The sequence below is a fragment of the Hydra vulgaris genome, chromosome 08, assembly GCF_038396675.1.
Source record: "Hydra vulgaris chromosome 08, alternate assembly HydraT2T_AEP".
NCBI classification, from domain to species: domain Eukaryota; kingdom Metazoa; phylum Cnidaria; class Hydrozoa; order Anthoathecata; family Hydridae; genus Hydra; species Hydra vulgaris.
In genome coordinates this window covers 62,907,501-62,929,847 of record NC_088927.1, presented here as the reverse complement: position 1 = coordinate 62,929,847, position 22,347 = coordinate 62,907,501, and the positions used below count along the sequence as shown (strand labels likewise).

Genomic DNA, 22,347 nt, shown 5'->3' with positions numbered 1-22,347 from the left:
TATGTATAAAGATAGAAACGTTTAAAATATTTATAGATAAAGTTGAGCTTATCAATCCACTATTGTTTAAAAATTGAAATACCAGTGGTCATGGGTTTAGATATGACAGAGAAATTATTAATAGTGGAGTTATAGATAAATTCTTAAGAAATAGAGTTGCACCATTTTAGAATTCATTCTCAGAAGAAGCTGTCAATGCAAAAATCTGAACAAATTAAAACATTGTTAAAGAAAAACTTCAATTTAAACATGAAAAGGCTGCCAAAGTGTGGAATTCACACTTGCTGGTGTTTCCATCAGCTACAGCATTAAATTATAATAATAATATAATATACTTAGTGTTTTTAAAAATATACTGAATGTTTTATTTTATACTTTTTTAAATAAAGACATTCCAAACATTTAATTTTTTTTTTACAGTAAAACATGCCTGGAGTGTTGCTACATTGACTATCTTATAGCCTGCTGCTAGAAAAGAGTGTTGCTACATCGACTATTTTATAGCCTGTTGCTACAAGAGAGTGCTGCTACATCGACTATATTATAGCCTGCTGCTACAAGGATGTGCTGCTACACTAATGATCTTATAGCCTACTGCTACAAGGAAGTGCTGCTACATCGACTGAGGGTTTGGTTGGGGCAGGCAGTCTATCAAACAATTTCTTATCAGTTTTGAAAAGCAATAATTTGAACATATCTTTTTATCCAATTATCTTATAATCAAATCATGTCAACAGCTTACACCCTCATAAAAAATTACACCCTGTTAAAAAGATTTAATCCAGTAGTGGATTAAATCTTTCCAGTAGTAGGTAAAAGATCATCATTTGCAAAGCAAACAACTTACACGTAGCAAAAAAAGTTCACCATCTCGTTTTCTAAGTTGGATATCTATGTGCTCTAATGATGCTGTTGTAGTTGTGGAACGCATACTACTAGACCAATCCTGAATGCTATTTGGCAATGTATCAGGATATAATTGTATAAAAGAATTCTAAAAGCAATTATACTTAAATAAATCTTAGCACTGAAAAAGAAGAAAAAAAAAACAATAATAATAAAATATACAAACTAATTAAAAATTTAACCAAAGATTATATAAAAAATATTAATAAATCAAAAAGACAACAAATTACTTTTTATTTTATTTTTTATTTATATAAAATCAGCCGAACAGAAATATTTTTTATAGAAAATTATACTAGCCACCTTTTGTGATGGACCAGTATCATCTAATTTTACAAGAGAGTCAGTGCTAATTTGTCGACTTAATGAGCTAGATTGAACATTGGAACGATTAAACGTTAACTGAGAAATCTCATGTTCATGATGCAATCTTTCAGTAGCCAATTGGTCTTCAAGCAAACTCTAAAAAAAATAATCTTTTTCTAAAATAAAATATTAAATTTTTTAATTTGATAATTTATTTGATAATTATATTTATTCATATTGAGCTAGTTCATTTCTAAAAAGGTAACAGCTTTAAAATAAAATACAACAACAACAAAAAAGTAAACAAAATGAAAATTTTAAACAACATTTTTTTTTTTTAATTTCATTCAATAAGTTTTTCTTTGTGTGTTTTTTATAATCCAAGATGATATTTAAAATATTTTTCAATAATATTAAAGACAGTAAAACCTGAGATGTTTGTTTACGTAAGGAGATGTTTGTTTAATTATAGAGATGTTTGTTTACGTAAGGAGATGTTTGTTTAAGTAAGGAGATGTTTGTTTAAGTAAGGAGATGTTTGTTTGATTAAGGAGATGTTTGTTTACATAAGGAGATATTTGTTTAATTAAGGAGAAAGAAAATTAGAGATGTTTGTTTAAGTATAAAAAATCAGGGAGTTGCTTGTTTAATTACAAGAAATTATAGAGATGGTTGTATAAGTACAAGAAACTAGGGAGATACTTGTTTAAGTATGATAAAGTTTTTTCAGAACTTTTGTTACACATTTTACATAAATATGGCTGACTCATCCTAAATATAGCTGACTGTACCGCTCCATTTAAAACCTGTATACAATCACTAATGCACAGAAAAAATATTAGAGATAAAAATTATAATAATATTATTAGAGATAAAAGCTTATTATAATAATATTATTAGAGATAAAAGCTTATTATAATAATATTATTAGAGATAAAAGCTTATTATAATAATATTATTAGAGATAAAAGCTTATTATAATAATATTATTAGAGATAAAAGCTTATTATAATAATATTATTAGAGATAAAAGCTTATTATAATAATATTATTAGAGATAAAAGCTTATTATAATAATATTATTAGAGATAAAAGCTTATTATAATAATATTATTAGAGATAAAAGCTTATCATAATAATATTATTAGAGATAAAAGCTTATTATAATAATATTATTAGAGATAAAAGCTTATTATAATAATATTATTAGAGATAAAAGCTTATTATAATAATATTATTAGAGATAAAAGCTTATTATAATAATATTATTAGAGATAAAAGCTTATTATAATAATATTATTAGAGATAAAAGCTTATCATAATAATATTATTAGAGATAAAAGCTTATTATAATAATATTATTAGAGATAAAAGCTTATTATAATAATATTATTAGAGATAAAAGCTTATTATAATAATATTATTAGAGATAAAAGCTTATTATAATAATATTATTAGAGATAAAAGCTTATTATAATAATATTATTAGAGATAAAAGCTTATTATAATAATATTATTAGAGATAAAAGCTTATTATAATAATATTATTAGAGATAAAAGCTTATTATAATAATATTATTAGAGATAAAAGCTTATTATAATAATATTATTAGAGATAAAAGCTTATCATAATAATATTATTAGAGATAAAAGCTTATTATAATAATATTATTAGAGATAAAAGCTTATTATAATAATATTATTAGAGATAAAAGCTTATTATAATAATATTATTAGAGATAAAAGCTTATTATAATAATATTATTAGAGATAAAAGCTTATTATAATAATATTATTAGAGATAAAAGCTTATTATAATAATATTATTAGAGATAAAAGCTTATTATAATAATATTATTAGAGATAAAAGCTTATTATAATAATATTATTAGAGATAAAAGCTTATTATAATAATATTATTAGAGATAAAAGCTTATTATAATAATATTATTAGAGATAAAAGCTTATTATAATAATATTATTAGAGATAAAAGCTTATTATAATAATATTATTCTTTTATTAACTACTTTATTAAATTTTTTTTTATTTTAATGAAATTCAAATTACTTTTTCATTTAATATTCCATCATACATCTTCTTTAAATTACTGATAATATCATTATTCTGTGATTTCTCCCTAAAAAAAGAACTTATAATTTAATCTTTTAAATAGTTTTTATATAAATTTTAAACTAGAAAAAAAATTAAATGAAAATTTTTTTAAAACTTAAAATTTATTTACAAAGTTTAAAAAAAAAAATATTTTATTACAGAAAGAAAATATTAACAAAATATTTTTTTTTTCACTTAATTGTCTGAAAAACTTCAGCAAATCAAACAAAAAATGTCTTAATATTTTTTTATTTATTTAGGAGTATAAATATTGAATATTATTCCTTATTAGTATACTAATAAAGAAAAATATTCAAAAAAAAAATATTGTATATAAAATAATATTGCATGCTAAAAATAAATTATTAAACAAAATAAATGTCTGAAAATAAAATAACAATATACACATAATAAAAATCATCAACTATTATTTATTGACAATATATTAATGATATAAAACATAATAACATTTAAATAAAAATAAAACATAGTATATTGTAACTATTTTTTTAAACATCACTTCCAACAAAGCCGCAAGCAACAACTATTTGCGTTGGAAGTTACTGAAAGAGAAAAGATGAAGTTTATAAACCAAGATAATGATTGACAGACAACTTTGCAAAGATTGCAAATTATATGAATTTTTTTCATTATGTCATTTTAAATCATTTGTATTTAAAAAAAACATGCATTCACTTGTATGGAAAAATGAAATATTTTACAACGCTTAAAAAATAACATTTTTAAATATAAAAACAAGTATAATCATAATTAAAATACATAAATAAAAAAACATTTTTTATCAATCTTCATAATAATGGAGTTCATATCACTAAATGCAAATTCAGTACTTCTACTGCATTAAGAAAGATAAAAAAACTGCAAAGGTGACTGCCCTAACTGCTAAATAAGACATAGAAGAATCCCATTATTCCAACATAATTCATTTTGAAGGTAAAACTTATCTAAAGCACAAATTACTTAAAAAAACTATATTAAAAACAAAATATATTTTACTAGGTCTAATTTTGCAGTTTTTCCTTAATTATTACTTACAGATCCACAATTTTGATATTGGGACTAAAGTTCATAAAGGTGAATGCTACAAACTTAAAGGTGAATAGTACAAACTTAAAGGTGAATAGTACAAACTTAAAAACAAAAATTTAATAACTATATCAAGCTTTGTTTATCTTAACAAAAAATTTAACTAAAATAAACAAATATATTCAAACAACGATGTCAGCTCTTTGTCATCCTCGCTTTTCTTCTTCTTTATCATCCTTGCTGCAAAAGTAAAAGTAACTGACAAAATTTATTTAACAATTTTTCCTGTTGCTTCAGTTTCCCTTAAGTGGCAAAGATTGTGGCAGGTGGCAAAGATTGTTAGACCAAACATCTAATGTTTTACAAAACCATAAATATCATTTTTTTAATTTTATTTTTTTATTTTTAATCTCTTCTTAATCTTTAATTTTTATTTTTAATCTTTCTTAGAAACCATTCACAAAATCAATTTAAAAATTTTAGCTTTTTCAAGTTGAAAAAAGAACTTGCTGCATTTTTCGCCATTTTATTTTAGCCCTTAGTTTTGCACCGTTTAATTTGTTTATCTCAAAGGTTTGAAGCTTTATTTTAAGGTTTTCGCTAAGATGTTTCATTGTGGGATTAAAAGGCGCTTTTTTGAGAGTTTTTTAGCTGTTTTTTAGAATTATATTCTTCTTGACGACTCTTTCTTGCCTCCGTTTTGCTGAATTTTTTGGAAAAAATTTTAACTTCTTTTTTAAGAGAATCCCAGTCAGATGTTTTATTTTCAGACTGATTAATTTTTTGGTTGGCTAAATTTATAATTTTTGTTAGTTTATTGTTATATATTAGGTTATTTAAACTGCTCTAAAAATGGGCACTGCTCTAAAGATGGGCACTGCACTAAAGATGGGCACTGCTCTAAAGATGGGCACTGCTCTAAAGATGGGCACTGCTCTAAAGACGGGCACTGCTCTAAAGATGGGCACTGCACTAAAGATGGGCACTGCTCTAAAGATGGGCACTGCTCTAAAGATGGGCACTGCTCTAAAGATGGGCACTGCTCTAAAGATGGGCACTGCTCTAAAGATGGGCACTGCTCTAAAGATGGGCACTGCTTTAAAGAACTAGCATCTCTTGTGCCATGTGAAAACAAAAGAAAAAAAAATTTCAGCCAAACTGGTATCAAGAAGCTATTGTAAAAGAAACTCCAAATGCACAAAGGCTATTTAGGTTAAAACAAAATAATGGCATTAAAATAGCATCAAGTATAATATCTGAATATAGAAGTTGTTTTACAAACGCAAAGTTTAATAAAAGTTTAACAAAAGATTAGGTAAAAGTCTAAGTACATCTCAGTATTAAATCAATAATAAACTTTTGTTTGACTGCTTTTGTAAACCATTTTGATCAACATAAATTTTGCTCAACATTCTTTAATTTTTTGCATATTTGACTTATCTTTTTTCAACAAAACAAAACAAATAAAAAACTGCATTAAAATGAAACGTTATAATTGACAATTATTACTTTTTACTCTGCCCCTCCATCCCCTCCAGTGGTTCAATCCACATCCAACCTCCAGTGGTTATGATTCAATATAATGACATTTTAAGTAACTTTTAAAATTTTATTATTAAAGTGTTGTAATAAAAGTTTATTATTACTATAAACTCGATAAAAACATTATTATATAAATATAACAACTACAAACATTAACATTAGACATTTTTAAATTTACAAATATTGATTACATTGCATTGATTATACTGATTTGATAATACAACTTTATTTTTTACACTTGAGTTTTAGCTAAAAATAAGTTCATTTTTTCTTTCAATTTTTTTAGCAAAGATTAAATGGATCCCAAACTTCTGAGACATGTTGTGCTCATATTAAAGAGAATGATTAAAAAAAAAAGAATAAATACATACCAAGAATAACTAACTTTTTTATCTTAGTTGAAGCTCGCCTTCTCCGTTTTGTTGTAGGCCAAAAAGTCAGCATAATATACACTGCAATCTACAGACTTGATAATTTATTCAAGCGCATTTTATTCCTAAGAGTACATGACGCCAATGATTATTTTGTTTGTTTGTGTATTAGATTGATTATGTAACAAACAAAAAAATCAATGACATCATGTACTTAAACTCTAGATTGCGGTCAGTAGATTGCGGTCTGTAGATTGCGGCGTATATAATGTTGAATTTTTGGCCTACAACAAAACGTAGAAGACAAGCTTAGACTAAAATAAAAAAGTTAGTTTTTCTTGGTATACATTTATTCTTTTGCTTTTATCAAAAAAATTTAGCCTAAACATTTTTTTTTATCATACTGTTTAATATGAGCACAATATGCCTCAGAGGTTGGGGATCCCTTTAATGTAATGTAAGTGTATAGAAAAAAAAATATTCACCTTTTGAAAACCTCCTCCATGCTTTTCCTTTTTGACTGTTCTTCTTCTAGTATTTCATCACAAATTGACTTCTCTTGTTTTACTCTCCGAAATTCAACTTCCAATGCCTTACATTTTGCTTTTAACTCTTCAGCTAATTCTGTTGCAGATCTTTCTTTTTCAGTTGCAAGTGCTAACTGTTGTTGCATATCACCTGATATATAATTGCATCAAATTTTTTTTTAATCTTCTAATTTTTTTAGTTTTATTCTTACAGTAAAAAACTTATAAGTTTGTTTTTATTATACATTATAAATATTTATTATACTTTATAAATATTTATTATACTTTATAAATGTTTATCATACTTTGTAAATATTTATTATAAGATAAAAGAAAAGTTGAAGAAAAAAAAAATTAATTAAATTTAAAAAAAAATAATAAACATAATTTTAAGATTAAAAATATAAATGTTTTTTATCATCATGCAATGCAATATAAAAGGAAAAATAATTACTTGACATGACACAAGTTAATTTTTTAACTCTGTTGTAAAAATGATATTCATCATCGTTAAAAGATACTTTCAAAATTAAAACTTGCAGATGCGGAAAATTCATATAGTCAGTTGTACTTTTTTTGTGTGGAAAATTCAATCAGTCTGTTATATTTCATTTCTGTGGAAAATTCAGTCTGTTATATGTTATTTTTGTGTAAAACTTATATAGTCTGCTGGGTTTTTTTTCTGTGGAAAATTCATCTAGTCTGTTATGTTTCTTTTCTGTGGAAAATTAATCTAGTATGTTATATTTCTGTTCTGTCGAAAATTAGTCTGGTCTGTTATATTTCTTGGGTTAGACTCCACAACCCTTAAATTTCATTCTTTCTTTGTAAGTACTGAGAATCTCTTTTAGCTAACTAAGTTTTTTTGGTGCCATTTTATGATAATATAAACGTAGAAGCATTTCATCAACATCATCAAAAATTATTTTTAACAAAACATTCTATTGTGCAAGCTCTGAGCAACATACTATGCAACACATAGCGCAAGCTCTAAGCAATGACCGATACAAATAATACTATGCAACTTTTTCTAAACAACTTTTACACTTTAATTATTTTCTCAGTTCACAGAGACCTGTAGACCAGAATTACCTGAAATAAAACCTATAATCTGTGTTTTCAACTTTATTTATTATTATTAATCCAACAATTGGTTTTACTGTTTGTAATATAGTTTACAAACATGCATGTGGGATAAACAATACTATGCATGATCATGTTTAAAATTTGTTAAACCCTGAATAAAAATGTTTTAAAAGTTAAACATGCACTCAGTCTTATTTTCAAATCGGAAGAAAAACTTATAGGCTATTATTTTGATTTTCCTATTGAATTTATATTATATTTGAGCCATCAAAATGTAAAAATATCTGGTAGTTTCTCCTGTCCCAGTTATTGCTATAACAATTTGTGAGCGTTGTGAATTTTTAGTTTGAATTAACTTTCTAGCTTGCTGTAGTCCTCGAAATAATGCAAAAGTTTTGATGTGTACTAATTTTTGTGGTTCAAGATTTTAAATAAGGTTTAAGTTGTGGATTTAAAATCCACAAACTAAACCCACAAATTATGTAATGGCATTTTGTATAGTGTTGATAATCCAACATACATAACATGTATGGTGTTGATAATCCACCATAAACAACTTGTATGGCATTGAAATACCTACCATATGTAAATAGTAATTACATTGATTATATTTAACTAAATGAAAAATATGACAAATTTTAAAAAGAACTTTTTGTCATCTTAAAATCTGTCATTCAAAGAAACTTTTTATAAAAATATCCATGAAAAAATTATTTTGATAAAAAAATTACCTAAACGGCTAGTAAGATTAAACTCTACTCTTTCCCAATTTTCCACATGTTTGGAATGACTTGTTTGTAAATTTTCAATTTGGCGCAATAGAGGCTTGGTAGCTAAAATAAATTTAAAAATATATATAAAATATATCAGTTATTGATGAAACTATTAGATTTTAAAATTGAATTTTTTTACTATAAAAATTTTCCAAACTTTGCTAGTTCTACCTGTAGATACACTTTGTAGAAGTTCTTGGTTCCTGTTCTCACCTTCCTCTAACCTCTATAATATTTGAAAAACAAAACAGTGACTATAATAATTTATTGCTTTAAAGCTTGTAGAGACTATTAGAGATTTTAGAGCTTAAAAAATTCAAAGTGTTTAAAAAATTTACTTTAAGAAGGTCTTGTATTTCTCTTTTCAAATAATTTTCTTGTCTCGCTGATTGTTGCTCAAGACGAGAATATGCCATTTGTAAGTCATCCATCTAAGCATTTACAAAAATGAGTTCAACCAAATTAAACTTTTTTCTACAACTATCAAGCAAATTGCTATTAAGTACATACTTAAAAATATAAACAAAATATATACTTGTCTTTGGAGTTCCTCTCGGTCAAATGAAGATAATCTTTCAAGATCTCTAATTTTGAGCTCAAGTTCTTTTTTCATAGCTATTGCAGCATGACCTTCCTAGAAAATTAACATTAAATTCAATTCATTAAATTGAATTTCTATTAAAAATATGGTTTAAATAACAAACATGTTAAACAAATAGGTCTTCGTTTATTTTAATTATTCATTAAGTCCACTTTCCATATATACCACATATCTTCGATATACTTACATAAAGTATATATGGTAGCTCTCTTATATATAGTGCATTTGGAAGAACCTGCATACATAAAAAGTAAAAAGTAAATACGTAAAAAGTAAAAAACTTACATTTACTTCTGACTCCATTTGAGCTTTTTCTAAATTTAGCCTATTGATTTCACTAAAATATAAAAATATAATAAATAAATATAAATATATAATTAATAAAAGTGAAAAAAGTTGATAGCAAAGAAATGTTAATAAAAGTCGCAACTAATACAAAATAAAACAAAATAAACAAGAGTAAAGTACATATATATTAAAAGAAAGTAATGTAATTGATTAATCATTAAAGTCAAATGTAAGGATCAAACATCCTAACATAAAAACTCACATAAAACAAAAAAGATTTAATTTACAAAGATTTAATAAATATTTTTTTATTCAATCTATTAAAGATATTAAGTATACATAAAGATTGTTTTTTAATACTTTGTGTAAGACTTGAAACTTTGTATAGTTGATACATATATATATGCTCATATATGTATATGTACTATATATATATATACTTTATGCAGTTATGTAGTATATGTAGTTTCTCATACTTATATAGTTCCACATAATTTGTGTAGTTGCACAGTGCCTAATACGTTATATTATTTATGTTTTATTTTATATGGTTCTTGTAATGTTCTTTTTAGTATTTCTTAGTATTCTCCTAGTATTTCTTTTTTGTAATGTACTTTTTAGTACTTGGTATTTCATACAGTTCTTAATGTTTTGAACTTGTTCCTGGTACTTTATACAGTTCTTAGTGTTTCAGATCAAGATCATCACTCTGCTGCTGGTAACATGCAATTCAGTACAAACCTGCCACATGTTCTGTGTATCAGTACAACCTGCCACATGTGCATCTGTACTGTGTACTGCCACTGTGCATCAGTACAACCTGCCACATGTTCTGCTGTCTTGAAAGACTATTTTCTTTACTAGGAGAAATCAATACTAATCGCTTTGATACTCTTGGTTGAGTAAAGGCTAGAGATGATGTCTCAACATCATCTCTATCCTTTTCTATCAATATTAATCTTAAAGAGATGTAAACTGCATCCCACTATAGATTGTCAGAATATTGATAGTGTCTTGTCAGTGCTTATAGTGTGAATTGTCAAGACCATATAGAAACCCCCTAGTTACAACTTTATAAGAAAATCAAAACTTTTTAAAAAAGTCAAGGTGAAGCAATTGCATACCTCATTGCTTAGGTTGAGTCAATGCAAAAATATTATCTTTAAGTCTATTGTTCTATTTAATAATTTAAATATTATCTTTAAGTCTATTGTTCTATTTAATAATTTAAACTATGAATAAAGTAACAGCAAATAACAAAAAGAAATCAACATTGCAGCCAAAGTAACTTTTTCTCAGTATACATATCAGTTATACTATTTTTTTGAATACTCTGAATGTTTTTTTAAGTTTTGTATAACTTTATTCAACAACTTTTTCTTATTGGATCTTTCAATATTGATCTTTTAATGAAACCATATACCTAATCTATTGCTAATTTATATCCAATTCATTGCTAAGTTATATCCAATCAACTGTTAAGTTGTATCTAATATATTGCTAAGTTAGCATCAGATAAAATTAAGTTAGCAATTATTTAAAATTAAATTAAAAACAAGCAAATAATTATATGGTAGTGTAGTCATCACAGACAACTGTTAGTTGTCAGTGATGACATGAGTTAAGTGTATTTGTTAAATAAATAAAATAAAAAATAATAATTGAGCTGCATGCTGCTTTTGAATTAAGAAAAAATTAATCAAATATTATCATATAAAATAATACCTATAAGCAACTTGGATAGAGGTTTCCATTGCCTTATATTTTTCATCATTTTCATCAATACTTTCTTTTAGAGCAGTTATTTCATCTTCTTGTAAATCTGTCATTTTTTGCAGCTTTAATATTTCAGCTGTAGAAAAAATTTTCTTAATATATTTCAGTGTGTGCATTGTAAAATACTGTTTTATGACATAAAATAATAAAACCTTCTTGCTGTTGATTTTCTTTTTCTTTTTCTACCAACATATCATTAACTTTTTGAATTTCTGTATTCAGCTCACCAATTGTGGTACTAAAAAAATAAATATAAATACTTGGTAACTAACAAAAGCATGAATTTGTATAAGTTATTTCAAAATAACCAAAAAACTGTTAACTTGTTGTTATTATGCTGTTTCTTGAGAATATTATAAAAAATTTGGAGGATAAAATTAAGTTTTTTTTTAAGAATGTACATTTAGAATATATTGGCTCTATTCTAATGCTTAGCATATGCTTTAGCAAATGCTGAATTCTTGAGAATTTTTCAAAAACTTAAACTTTGAATATTGAGGGAAAAAAGAAAGCAACAAAAAAAAACTATATTAAAATTATTCTTTTAAAACTTTAAAAAAATTTTGTAATTAATATCCATGTGACATTAAAAAGCCAATAGCTTTTTAGTTGGAGGTGCAACATTTAAAGTCACCTAAGATGTTTTAACAGGGTAGAAAAGTATCTATACAACATCGACAAATATCCAACTAAATGCACAAGGATTCGAATTTTATAACTATGCAACAAAATAAACTTACTTCAAATGCACACCATTGCACTATTCAGTTTTCTGCTTGCTCTGTCAGACTTTACTGCAGAAAATATGAAGAGACAAAAATGGTTGATGTTATAAAAACTTTTGTCTTATTTCATCTAACCTAACCTAAGCTCTTATTTTCTTATTTCACCTACCTCACCTAAAGCTCTTTATATCTCATTCTACCTTATATTCTTTCAATGACTGTCCCTTCAATCTATCAAAATTATTTCACCTACCTCACCTAAAGCTCTTTATATCTCATTCTACCTTAAATTCTTTCAATGACTGTCCCTTCAATCTATCATCTGCATATAAAAACTCATTTTGCAATTATGAATAGCAGAGGACTTTGCACTAAATCCTAATGTGTTTCAACCCTAATGTAAACACTCTTTGTTTTATGTTATGATTGATAATTTTCATTAAAAAGTACGAAATAATTTAGTTGTTTAAAAACATCTCTTAAATATTTTATAAAAACAAAATAAGTAGGAACTATGTGCGCCCTTAACAATATAAGAGCATGATATTTATTGTTACTATTATTATTTGAAAAAACATACATAAAAAATTAGAAATTTACCTGAGTTTGTCATTTTTTGTCATAAACTCCTTTAGTTTTACTCTTAATTTTTTTATTTTAATATTGTTTTCTAGCTCTTTCTTAGATAATGCTTCCCCTAAATTACAAATATTTTCTTAGACAGTCCTTCTCCTTACACAATAACTTGCCTAGTACACAATTAAGATATAAAGATAACAAAGCAATAAAAATGTATACATATATTAACTGCAAACAAATAATTTGTGAATATAACACACACACACACACACACACACACACACACACACACACACACACACACACACACACACACAAGAAACAATGTTTCTTTTAATTTCATTATATAAATTTTATAAAGAATTTAATTGTTATCATACTTTAAAAAGCCATGTATATATCATATTAAAACTAATAGATTATTGCTGTATAAGTATAATCATAATATAGCAACATGTATAATAAGTTATATATAATATCATTATTATTATATTAAAGCATACACATTAACATTAAATACAATACAAATAGTATATATAATACAGCAGTAGTTGACTTGTAATATATATCGTTTTATTCTTATAAATTTTAAAAAAAAATGTTTCACCTTCTTCTAACAAAGCTTTAATAGTTTCTTCTTTCTCTGCTACTGATTGAGTTAGTGACAATTGGAGATCTTTTTCACTAAAATTATTCTTACTTTATTCCATATATATACATATACATATACATATATATATATCTATATATATATATATATATATATATATATATATATATATATATATATATATATATATATATATATATATATATATATATATATATATATATATATATCAATGTTTTTCTTTAATAAAAATACATATATATTTTTATTAAATATATATATATATATATATATATATATATATATATATATATATATATATATATATATATATATATTTGAATATAAAACATAAAAAACAGCTGCGTACAAACTAAATTTATTCTTCGTAATATTTCGATCTGCTTTTGCACAGATCACATTAGACGTAAAACATAATTAAAAAAAAAACCGTTACAAATATTACATAAAAAACGTCAAAGAAGACATTAAAAAGAAGCCATAAATGATTACATAATAACATAAATATAAAACTAGCAAATATTATTTGATTCCATTTTTTTGGATAACTTTTTTAAACAGAGGTCTCCAACTGTTTGTAGAAATTTTAATGCCATTGTCACGGTTAAGAAGTATTGGAGCATGTTTTATTTGTTAGTATGTTGATGCGTAATAAATGCAACTGTCAATGACACTTTAAAAAAAATCATTATCAGTAAATTGTTACTTTATTTAAAAGGGTTTCACTAATGTAAAAACATTTGTTAAGAAGTTTCGAAGCAATTTATTTCACATAAGATATAATTCAGAATATTTTTCATTCAGTGCGTTTTTGAATTGTTTTTGGAAATAGCCGCAGTCAAATCCTTAAAGCAAAATGCGATTTGCCTGGTCATATAATGACATGTGATCACACGCCTTCCTGCGAAACACTGATATATATAAATGTATACATATGCATTTATATATGCAATATGCAGTGCAATTTATTTCATGCGTGTTTAATTCATAACAGTTTCGGTAAATGAAATCATCGCAAATCTCTTTTTTACTTTATCTTTAATAGTATCACAAACTTTTTTTGGGGATTTAGTAAAAAGTTATACAATTAACATGATTTGGTGATTGTGGCAAAAAATTATACAATATTGGCCATATACCAAAACTAATATGAATTAAACACACATACAATATATTATCAAGTCTGCAGATTGCGACTAACATTATACAGACTCGGAGAACCAAAAATATAAATATATATATATATATAAATATATATATATATATATATATATATATATATATATATATATATATATATATATATATATATATATATATATATATCTTTATATATGTGTGTGCGTGTGCAAGTGTGTGTGTGTGTGGTGTGTACATAGTAATTATAAAATTAAAACAAAATGAAAACCTTTTTTGAATTTGCTGTTCTGCTGTTGCTAACTTTTGTTTTAAAGCATCGCGTTCCTTTAATATTAAAAGTCCAAATAAATCTCACTTAAATTTTTCCAGTGTCAATTAATTACATTTGAAATATGGTATAATATATTTAAAAAAAATAATTATGGTAATATATGGTAAATCAAATATGGTATAATATAAAAAATGGTAATTTTTTTTATCTGGAATATTTCAAATTTTTTTTACAAAACAGTTGATAGAGAGCTAGTGGATATAGAAATCACTCAGGGTTATGAACTGCTGCTTGGAAATTTCTGATTTTGATAAAAATATATACCCTACCTTAATAACAAGCTGAAACTTGCTTTCTGTTTCATTAAGTGTTTTTTTTAACTGATTAAATGATTCTTCATCTGTTTTATTCTTCTGCTTTAATAAAGTCTCACATTGCTCCAGCTGACTTAATAAAAAAATTTTGATTTCTAAATAATATAGATTATTTTTTTATTACTGTAAACAAGTTATAAAATTTTACATTTTGTATGCACTGTTAAGTTCATTTAAGCGTATATTTTCGTGACTCAACTCAACCATTTTATTTTCACGAGCTTCAAGAATACACTTTAGTTGTGCAATTTCCTAACATTCAATAATTTTTATTCAGAAAAACGGTTACAAAAAATAAAACCATTTATAAAATAGTTTATAAAAAACTGTATTTTATTATTTCTAATAACTATAAGTCATTAATAACTAACTGCAATAACAATAAATATAAGTTGTTATTAAATAATTATAAATACTAGTATATAAATAATTAAAATTATTTATAATACAATTAAAGTTTCAGAGAAAAATATTATAATAATATAAAAGTATAAAAAAATAAAAAAACTACAAAAGAAAATTATAAAATACTTTTTATTACAACTCAAAATAAACAAAAAACCTAGGTAATTATAAATAAAAAATAAAAATAAAAAAACAATTAATTAAAAAAATAATTAAAATTAATAATTAAAATTACCTCGGTGTATTCTAACACATTAAATTGAGATGAATCATTATGATGAGTTTGATGAAAATCCAAATATTCACTTTCTTCTGTTAGTTTGATTACATCCTTGTACTGTTCTATATCTTTATTTAGAAGGAAAGGTTCATTCTCATTGCCTGAAGAATTATTCATATCACTATTAAAAGTAATTTCTGTTTTTTGATCTAGACAATCTAATTCAAGAATTTTATAAACAGTTTCATGGGGATTAGAGTAAGGAATATTGTCATGGTGATTAGAGTTGTCATCTTGTTTAGAGTTAGGAATATTGTTATACTTCTCATGATTATTAGCACATAAATTGTTTTCTTTTTTTTCTAGGTCAGTCTCAAGATCAAAAAATTTTTCTTCTGTACTCTTTTCCTGACCAACATATGTGTTTCCTAAAATATCAGATGAAATGAGAGAATTATCGAGGGAATGGTTAAAATCAGAAGTGATTTTATTTTCTGTATTTAAAATTTGATCTTCAATGATGAAATCTTCAGATTTTTGATTTAAAGGAATAGAGTTTTGATTTTGAATATCATTTACACTACTTTTTTCAGCATCGTTTATTTGGTTCACCGTCAATTCAACATTTAACAAATCTCTGCTATGATCATCCTGCAAACAATCTGCAGTATTTTCGACTAAACTATTCTTTTCATTCAAAGAAATATTAATTAAGCTATTATCTTTTTTGTTCTTTGAATGAATAGGTTTTATTGTTTCAACAATTGTACCATCTAGATTGTTTGTTACTTTTGTTACAGAAGAATTTAGTGTAGCTTCAATAGAAAAGTCAGCCCATTCATTAGACGGCAACTGCTTATTGGGTCTTTCAGATTCATTATTAGACTTTTCAAAATTGTCATTGGGTGTGCTCAAAACATGGCTCAATTTGTCTTTTTTTTTGCTAACTGCTTGTGAATTTTCAAAAAATGAATCAAAAAATGTATCAGTTGAAAGATTTGATGCAGAAGATACAGTAGGAGGTTGTACTTTTCGGTGGTTATATGATGTTGAGGTTGAAGTTGCTAAACAAATAAAAATCAATTTATATTTATGTATGTATGTGTATATATATATATATATATATATATATATATATATATATATATATATATATATATATATATATATATATATAAAGCCTTTCTGGGAAGCGTGTGCGGCAGCACACTTTGTACGCCCACGCTTAAAGTAACTTTTTTAGACAACTTGACCACATTTTTAAATAGTAAGCATTTTAAAAATTCGCGGAAAAATAACTAGAGAATTAATCAGCAATACTTGAAGAAAAGAACCAAAGACTATACGAAATAGAAAATCTAAATAAAAGCTAAAAAAAATTATTAATAAAAAAAGAAAATTGTTGTCAAAAAAATAATATACGGTGTTTGTTATTTTCCACTACCAAAATTGATACAAGTCAAGGAAAAAAGTAGATATGAATATAACAAAAATAAAAATAATTTTTGATCTACAATTTTTTCAATCAGAATACAAAGGAAATACTTTATAAATTGGAAAGAAATGCTTTATAAATAAATACTTTATAAAAAAGAAATACTTTATAAATTGGAATGAAATAATTTATAAATGCGGTAGTGGTGTAGTGGTAGAGTACTCGCTTTATAAGCAAGGGGTTCCGAGTTCGATTCCTGGTAGTACCGCACCCAACTTGTTTCTTTATGCAGCGACCTTGTTCGTCAAGGTTCGTGTTTCGGAGTTATAGAGTTGAGAGAGGGTTATAACAACAAGTAGCCTCCTCATCTGGCCTTCTCGGCCTTGGGGAGGTGAATTATTATTAAAAAAATTGCGCTAGAAATGTGGACAGTTTTAAATTTTTTTTTAAATGTCTTTGCTAAGCTTTACTGTTTTTATCAATGGACAGGAAAGCGAGAAAACTAATTGTTATTTATTTGTGAAAATTTTTTTTTAACAAGTTTTTCAATGTAAAAAAATGAAATGATGCTGCAAGATTTTGTGGGCTAGTGCATTGTTAACTTGCTGAACTTTCTTAACAAAACTTTAAGGAGCTTATTTAAAACTTTTGTTTAAGTTTTTAAATACATTTTTTTAAACAGAGAAATCCTTATGTTCATTATCTCTAGTAACTTGTATTAACATTGGAAATTGGACAATATAAAAGAAACAATTTCATACATGCATCAAATGCGGTAAATACATTTATTAAAGAAGTTATTCTTTTATTTAACTTATTCTGTCATTAACAAAATTTATTAATCAAATAATATTTTTTTACAAATAAATAATTTATTTTCTTATTTTCCTATTATATATAAGTATTGAGAAAAAACATCAAATACATCAAAAATGCTTTTAAAAGCGAAAAGACATAAAAACGAATAAAAGTAATAAACAAATAAACGTAATAAATGAATAAACGTAAGAAAAAAAACTAACAAAATTTCTTGTACATAGCAAATTAGTTTCTAAATTATATGGACTAATAAAAATCATGAATAAATTGTATATCAAAACTTTTAATTATTGTTAAATCGTTATAAAAGAGATTTTTTCAACAACGACTCGATTGTATAAAAATTTTATAAAAAAACTTCTTTTTAATTAATAATTTTCTAGTTTATTTAATTAAACTTGATATTTTGTTACAACTTTGTTTCCTTATTTAAGAATTATCTATTTTTTTCTTTGTAAGTAAGTTTAGCCTTTCACCGCGAATTATTAAAACGCTTTATAAGTTAAAAGATGCGAACTGCCATGGTCAGTTAGTCTAAAACAATTACTTTATACGTGGACGAACAAGGCGTGCAACCGCACATGCTTCCCGGGAAGGCTTGATATATAACTATATATATATATATATATATATATATATATATATATATATAAATATATATATATATACAGATATATATTTGTATATATATATATATATATATATATATATATATATATATATATATATATATATATATATATATATATATATATACAGATATATGTGTATATATATATATATATATATATATATATATATATATATATATATATATACAGATATATGTGTATATATATATAAATATATATATGTATATATATACAGATATATATGTATATATATATATATGTGTGTGTGTGCGTATATGTATATATATATATATATATATATATATATATATATATATATATATATATATATATATATATATATATATATATATATATATATATATAGATCTATAGTTTGTTAGCTTTGGGAAGAGCGAAAGGAAAAAAGTGATTCTTACGCCAACACATACGTCACTTTTAATTACTTTTGACTTTCGTCCAACATTTGCGTGTTGGACGAAAGTAAAAACCATTAATTTAATTACAAATAAATCGTTTTTTAAAAAAACCACAAAAACGCAAATTTAATTGACCAGAATGTTTTAAAAACATTGTGAATGTTTTTAACAATATAAACAATGTTTTTATTTTTATTTTTTTTAATAAAATGTTTTTATTTTTATTTTTTTTAATAAAATGTTTTTATTTTTATTTTTTTTACTGTAAATCATGCGCGGAGTGTTGCTACATCGACTATCTTATAGCCTGACTCGCAAGGGAGTGCTGCTACATCGACTGACAAATAGCCTGACCCGCAAGGGAGTGCTGCTACATCGACTGAGGGTTTGGTTGGGGCAGGCAGTCTATCATTATTAAAAAAAAAAAACTCCGGTCTTGCATTTTAATTTTTACTTTTTGTCAACAAAATATGGAAAAAACTTTCGGACAACATCTAAGGGTTCTATATATATATATATATATATATATATATATATATATATATATATATATATATATATATATATATATATATATATATATATATATATATATATATATATATATATAAAATTGTTATGTAATGAATAACTTTTAATTGTAGATCTTTTTTAAAGTTTTTATTTTACTTTTAGGCTTTAAATAAAATAAAAAGTTAATTATAATGATCATTTAAAATAAACGCATTTCTTAATGTAAACTAAAATTATATTTAAATACTTTTTAAATAAGTTTAAAACTTCATAAATGATTGAAGTTCTTATTTTATTATTGTTTTAATAAAAATATTTAATAAAGTATTTTTATAATAATATAAAAATATATATATATTTTTTGACAATGCCGCCTAATTGCCTTCCTAAAAGTATCTGAGGTTGGCAGAAAATTACCAACCTTATTTCTATGTTTTATGGTAACCCCTTTGTTAAATGTTTTTGCCAACCTGATGCTGACCTCTAACATTTTAAGGTCAGCAATTTATTGCCGAACTTATTTTTCCTAATTCCAATGGCTGCACCAGTGTTAATAAGGTTATTAATAACTAATTTTTTTAAAACAGTTTTTAAAATGAGAAGAAATAAAAAAAATATTTTATACCTCGACTCATTAAAATTAGAGATATAAAATTATTATTTAAAATTTGTAAGTAAGAATATTTTCTCTTAACTGTACTTTTTTTTTTGTTTAACTTAAAGCCATTGCAATGAATGAATTATTTTTAAATAAATTTAAAATTATCAATTGCGATTTTACAAATTACTTTATCTTTCTATTATTGAATTGTGATAGGATCATCAAACATCAACCAATCTAAATGTAGACAAATAAAGAGACAAACAATGCTTTCATCTTTTAATAGCATTCATAAAACAATGTTTTTTAATATTAAATAATGAGTTCAAATTTTTTTTTAATTTAATAAAATTTGTTTTGATATTAAATAAAAAATTTAACATTAAATTATTTGGATAATATCAAACTTCCTTTTTTAATTGAATGAAAAACTGTGCATACATGCGCTATTTTAAACAAATTAACATTAGCAGATAATTTGAACGATAGTTATTTGCAAGTTTGAATTTAAAACATGTATTGATTTTAGTTAAAATTATTATTTTATTAAGAACACGAGTTTGTTAATTTTTAAGCATTAGGTTATTTTTGTGTGTTTTGTTTCGATCATTAAGAACTATTTTGAAAATTTAAACAAACAAAAAAATAAAATTTTGACCATCCAAAAAAAATAATCGACTAACAAATCCATGTTTTAGCTGGTCAAATTGATTGTTCGCCTTCGATTTCTTATTTTCCACGCTGATAATATAAATTTTATCGTTCCTTTTAATATTTTTTAAAAAAATATATAATTTTTTTTCATGGTTACTCCTTGGTTTCGTGATTGGCCCCAGGAATATGAAATTACAAAAATTTTTAATTTTTGTATATATGGTGGGGGCAGGGTACTAATACTTACAAATAATTCAAAAATACCATAAGGAAGAGAGGGGGGGGGGGTGATTAAGTTTGAAAAAATACATGATTTTAAATTTTTCATTTCAGTGTAAATAAAAAATGTCAACAAGCAACAGTTACAAAAAAATATCTTATCTTGAAGTTTTTTCTTGTGGAAAAAGAATTAGAACAATACCTGAGACTGATTGCCAACTAAGAAAACTGCATTGCAATATTATCATTACAGAGATTTTATGCTAAGAGTCTAAAACATATCTTCAGTTAATATAGCTTCATGTCCAATTAGTGATTTTTTTACTGCTCAACATGCTGAAATAGGCGGTTGTCTCATAAAATGTTTACCATGTGTAATTTACAAAGTAAAGTTAATTTGGCAAAAAATAAGAATTCCTTTTGGTAATATTGATAAAAATATCAGGTGCTAATTATATTAAAATGCTATTTAATATATATTTTTACCTTTTTTACCACTTTTTTGGAAAAGCAAGTTGGTTTGATTGTCCTATATAGATTAATGCATTTGACAATAAGTTATAATAATAAAGTTTTTTATAAAAACTTCTGAACCATTTAATATTATTCAAAATTGCCTCAATAATATGTTTCCAACAATGACTACAAGTATTTATATAGGGAATCCAATTTTTATCGAAAAATGAATTCCGGAAGTTTTGGAATTACATAAAGTGAAATTTGGAATACAACTAGTATTTAAATGAAAGATTTGTGGTGATGTGTCTTGCTGATAAATGTTTACCTGTAGATCAGTTCCATAAATTAACTCTTAAATTACCTCAAACAGCTAAGCCTGCCAGTTATAAGATGGGAAAACTGAGTTCTGAAATTTTTATCGACAATGAAAATAAAATAACAAATTAAGATTTTATTGGTCTTGAAAGCTGGTTTTTCTTTGATTTATTAAAAAATAACATTACATGAGAGAATGGCTGAAAATCAGTTCATTAAACTGGGACTTATTTCCTGGTAATATTATATTTAAAAATGGTCTTCTCATTGTAAATAAAATTGCAGAACATGCTATTAAACTTGGTCAAGACTTCATTGAAACTTTTAGAAATGAAGAACATAATTAAGCTAAATTTCAGGTTAAATTCCATCATCTTTTGCAAAAAAAATAAAACATAATCTAAAATCTGATATATCAGGCTACAAAAATAACTCTTATGGTATTTTTTAAATATTTGTAAGTGACCCTGCCTCCTCCATATGTATAAAAATTTGAAAATTTGGTATTTTAGACTCATGGGACCCACCACAGGAGAAACCATAAAAAAAAATTTGTATTTTTTCATGATATAGATATAAAAAAAAGCCACAAAAATTATG

General features: G+C 24.5%; 1 protein-coding gene across 1 annotated transcript in view; it reads right to left on the bottom strand.

Annotated features, from left to right (window-relative positions):
* The window catches only part of LOC101236459 (TATA element modulatory factor), a 37,016-nt gene that overhangs the window by 5,729 nt on the left and 8,940 nt on the right, over positions 1 to 22,347 (bottom strand). The window contains exons 2-18 of the mRNA XM_065804141.1: positions 15,697 to 16,745; positions 15,205 to 15,308; positions 15,012 to 15,129; positions 14,680 to 14,735; positions 13,248 to 13,324; positions 12,662 to 12,758; positions 11,489 to 11,574; positions 11,286 to 11,412; positions 9,558 to 9,609; positions 9,207 to 9,305; positions 9,010 to 9,102; positions 8,843 to 8,897; positions 8,630 to 8,731; positions 6,771 to 6,963; positions 3,281 to 3,350; positions 1,210 to 1,368; positions 848 to 994 (exon numbers count right to left, since the gene is read on the bottom strand). Coding sequence (XP_065660213.1) covers positions 848 to 994; positions 1,210 to 1,368; positions 3,281 to 3,350; positions 6,771 to 6,963; positions 8,630 to 8,731; positions 8,843 to 8,897; positions 9,010 to 9,102; positions 9,207 to 9,305; positions 9,558 to 9,609; positions 11,286 to 11,412; positions 11,489 to 11,574; positions 12,662 to 12,758; positions 13,248 to 13,324; positions 14,680 to 14,735; positions 15,012 to 15,129; positions 15,205 to 15,308; positions 15,697 to 16,745 — 2,684 coding nt within the window. The remainder of the gene's footprint in view (positions 1 to 847; positions 995 to 1,209; positions 1,369 to 3,280; positions 3,351 to 6,770; positions 6,964 to 8,629; positions 8,732 to 8,842; positions 8,898 to 9,009; positions 9,103 to 9,206; positions 9,306 to 9,557; positions 9,610 to 11,285; positions 11,413 to 11,488; positions 11,575 to 12,661; positions 12,759 to 13,247; positions 13,325 to 14,679; positions 14,736 to 15,011; positions 15,130 to 15,204; positions 15,309 to 15,696; positions 16,746 to 22,347) is intronic.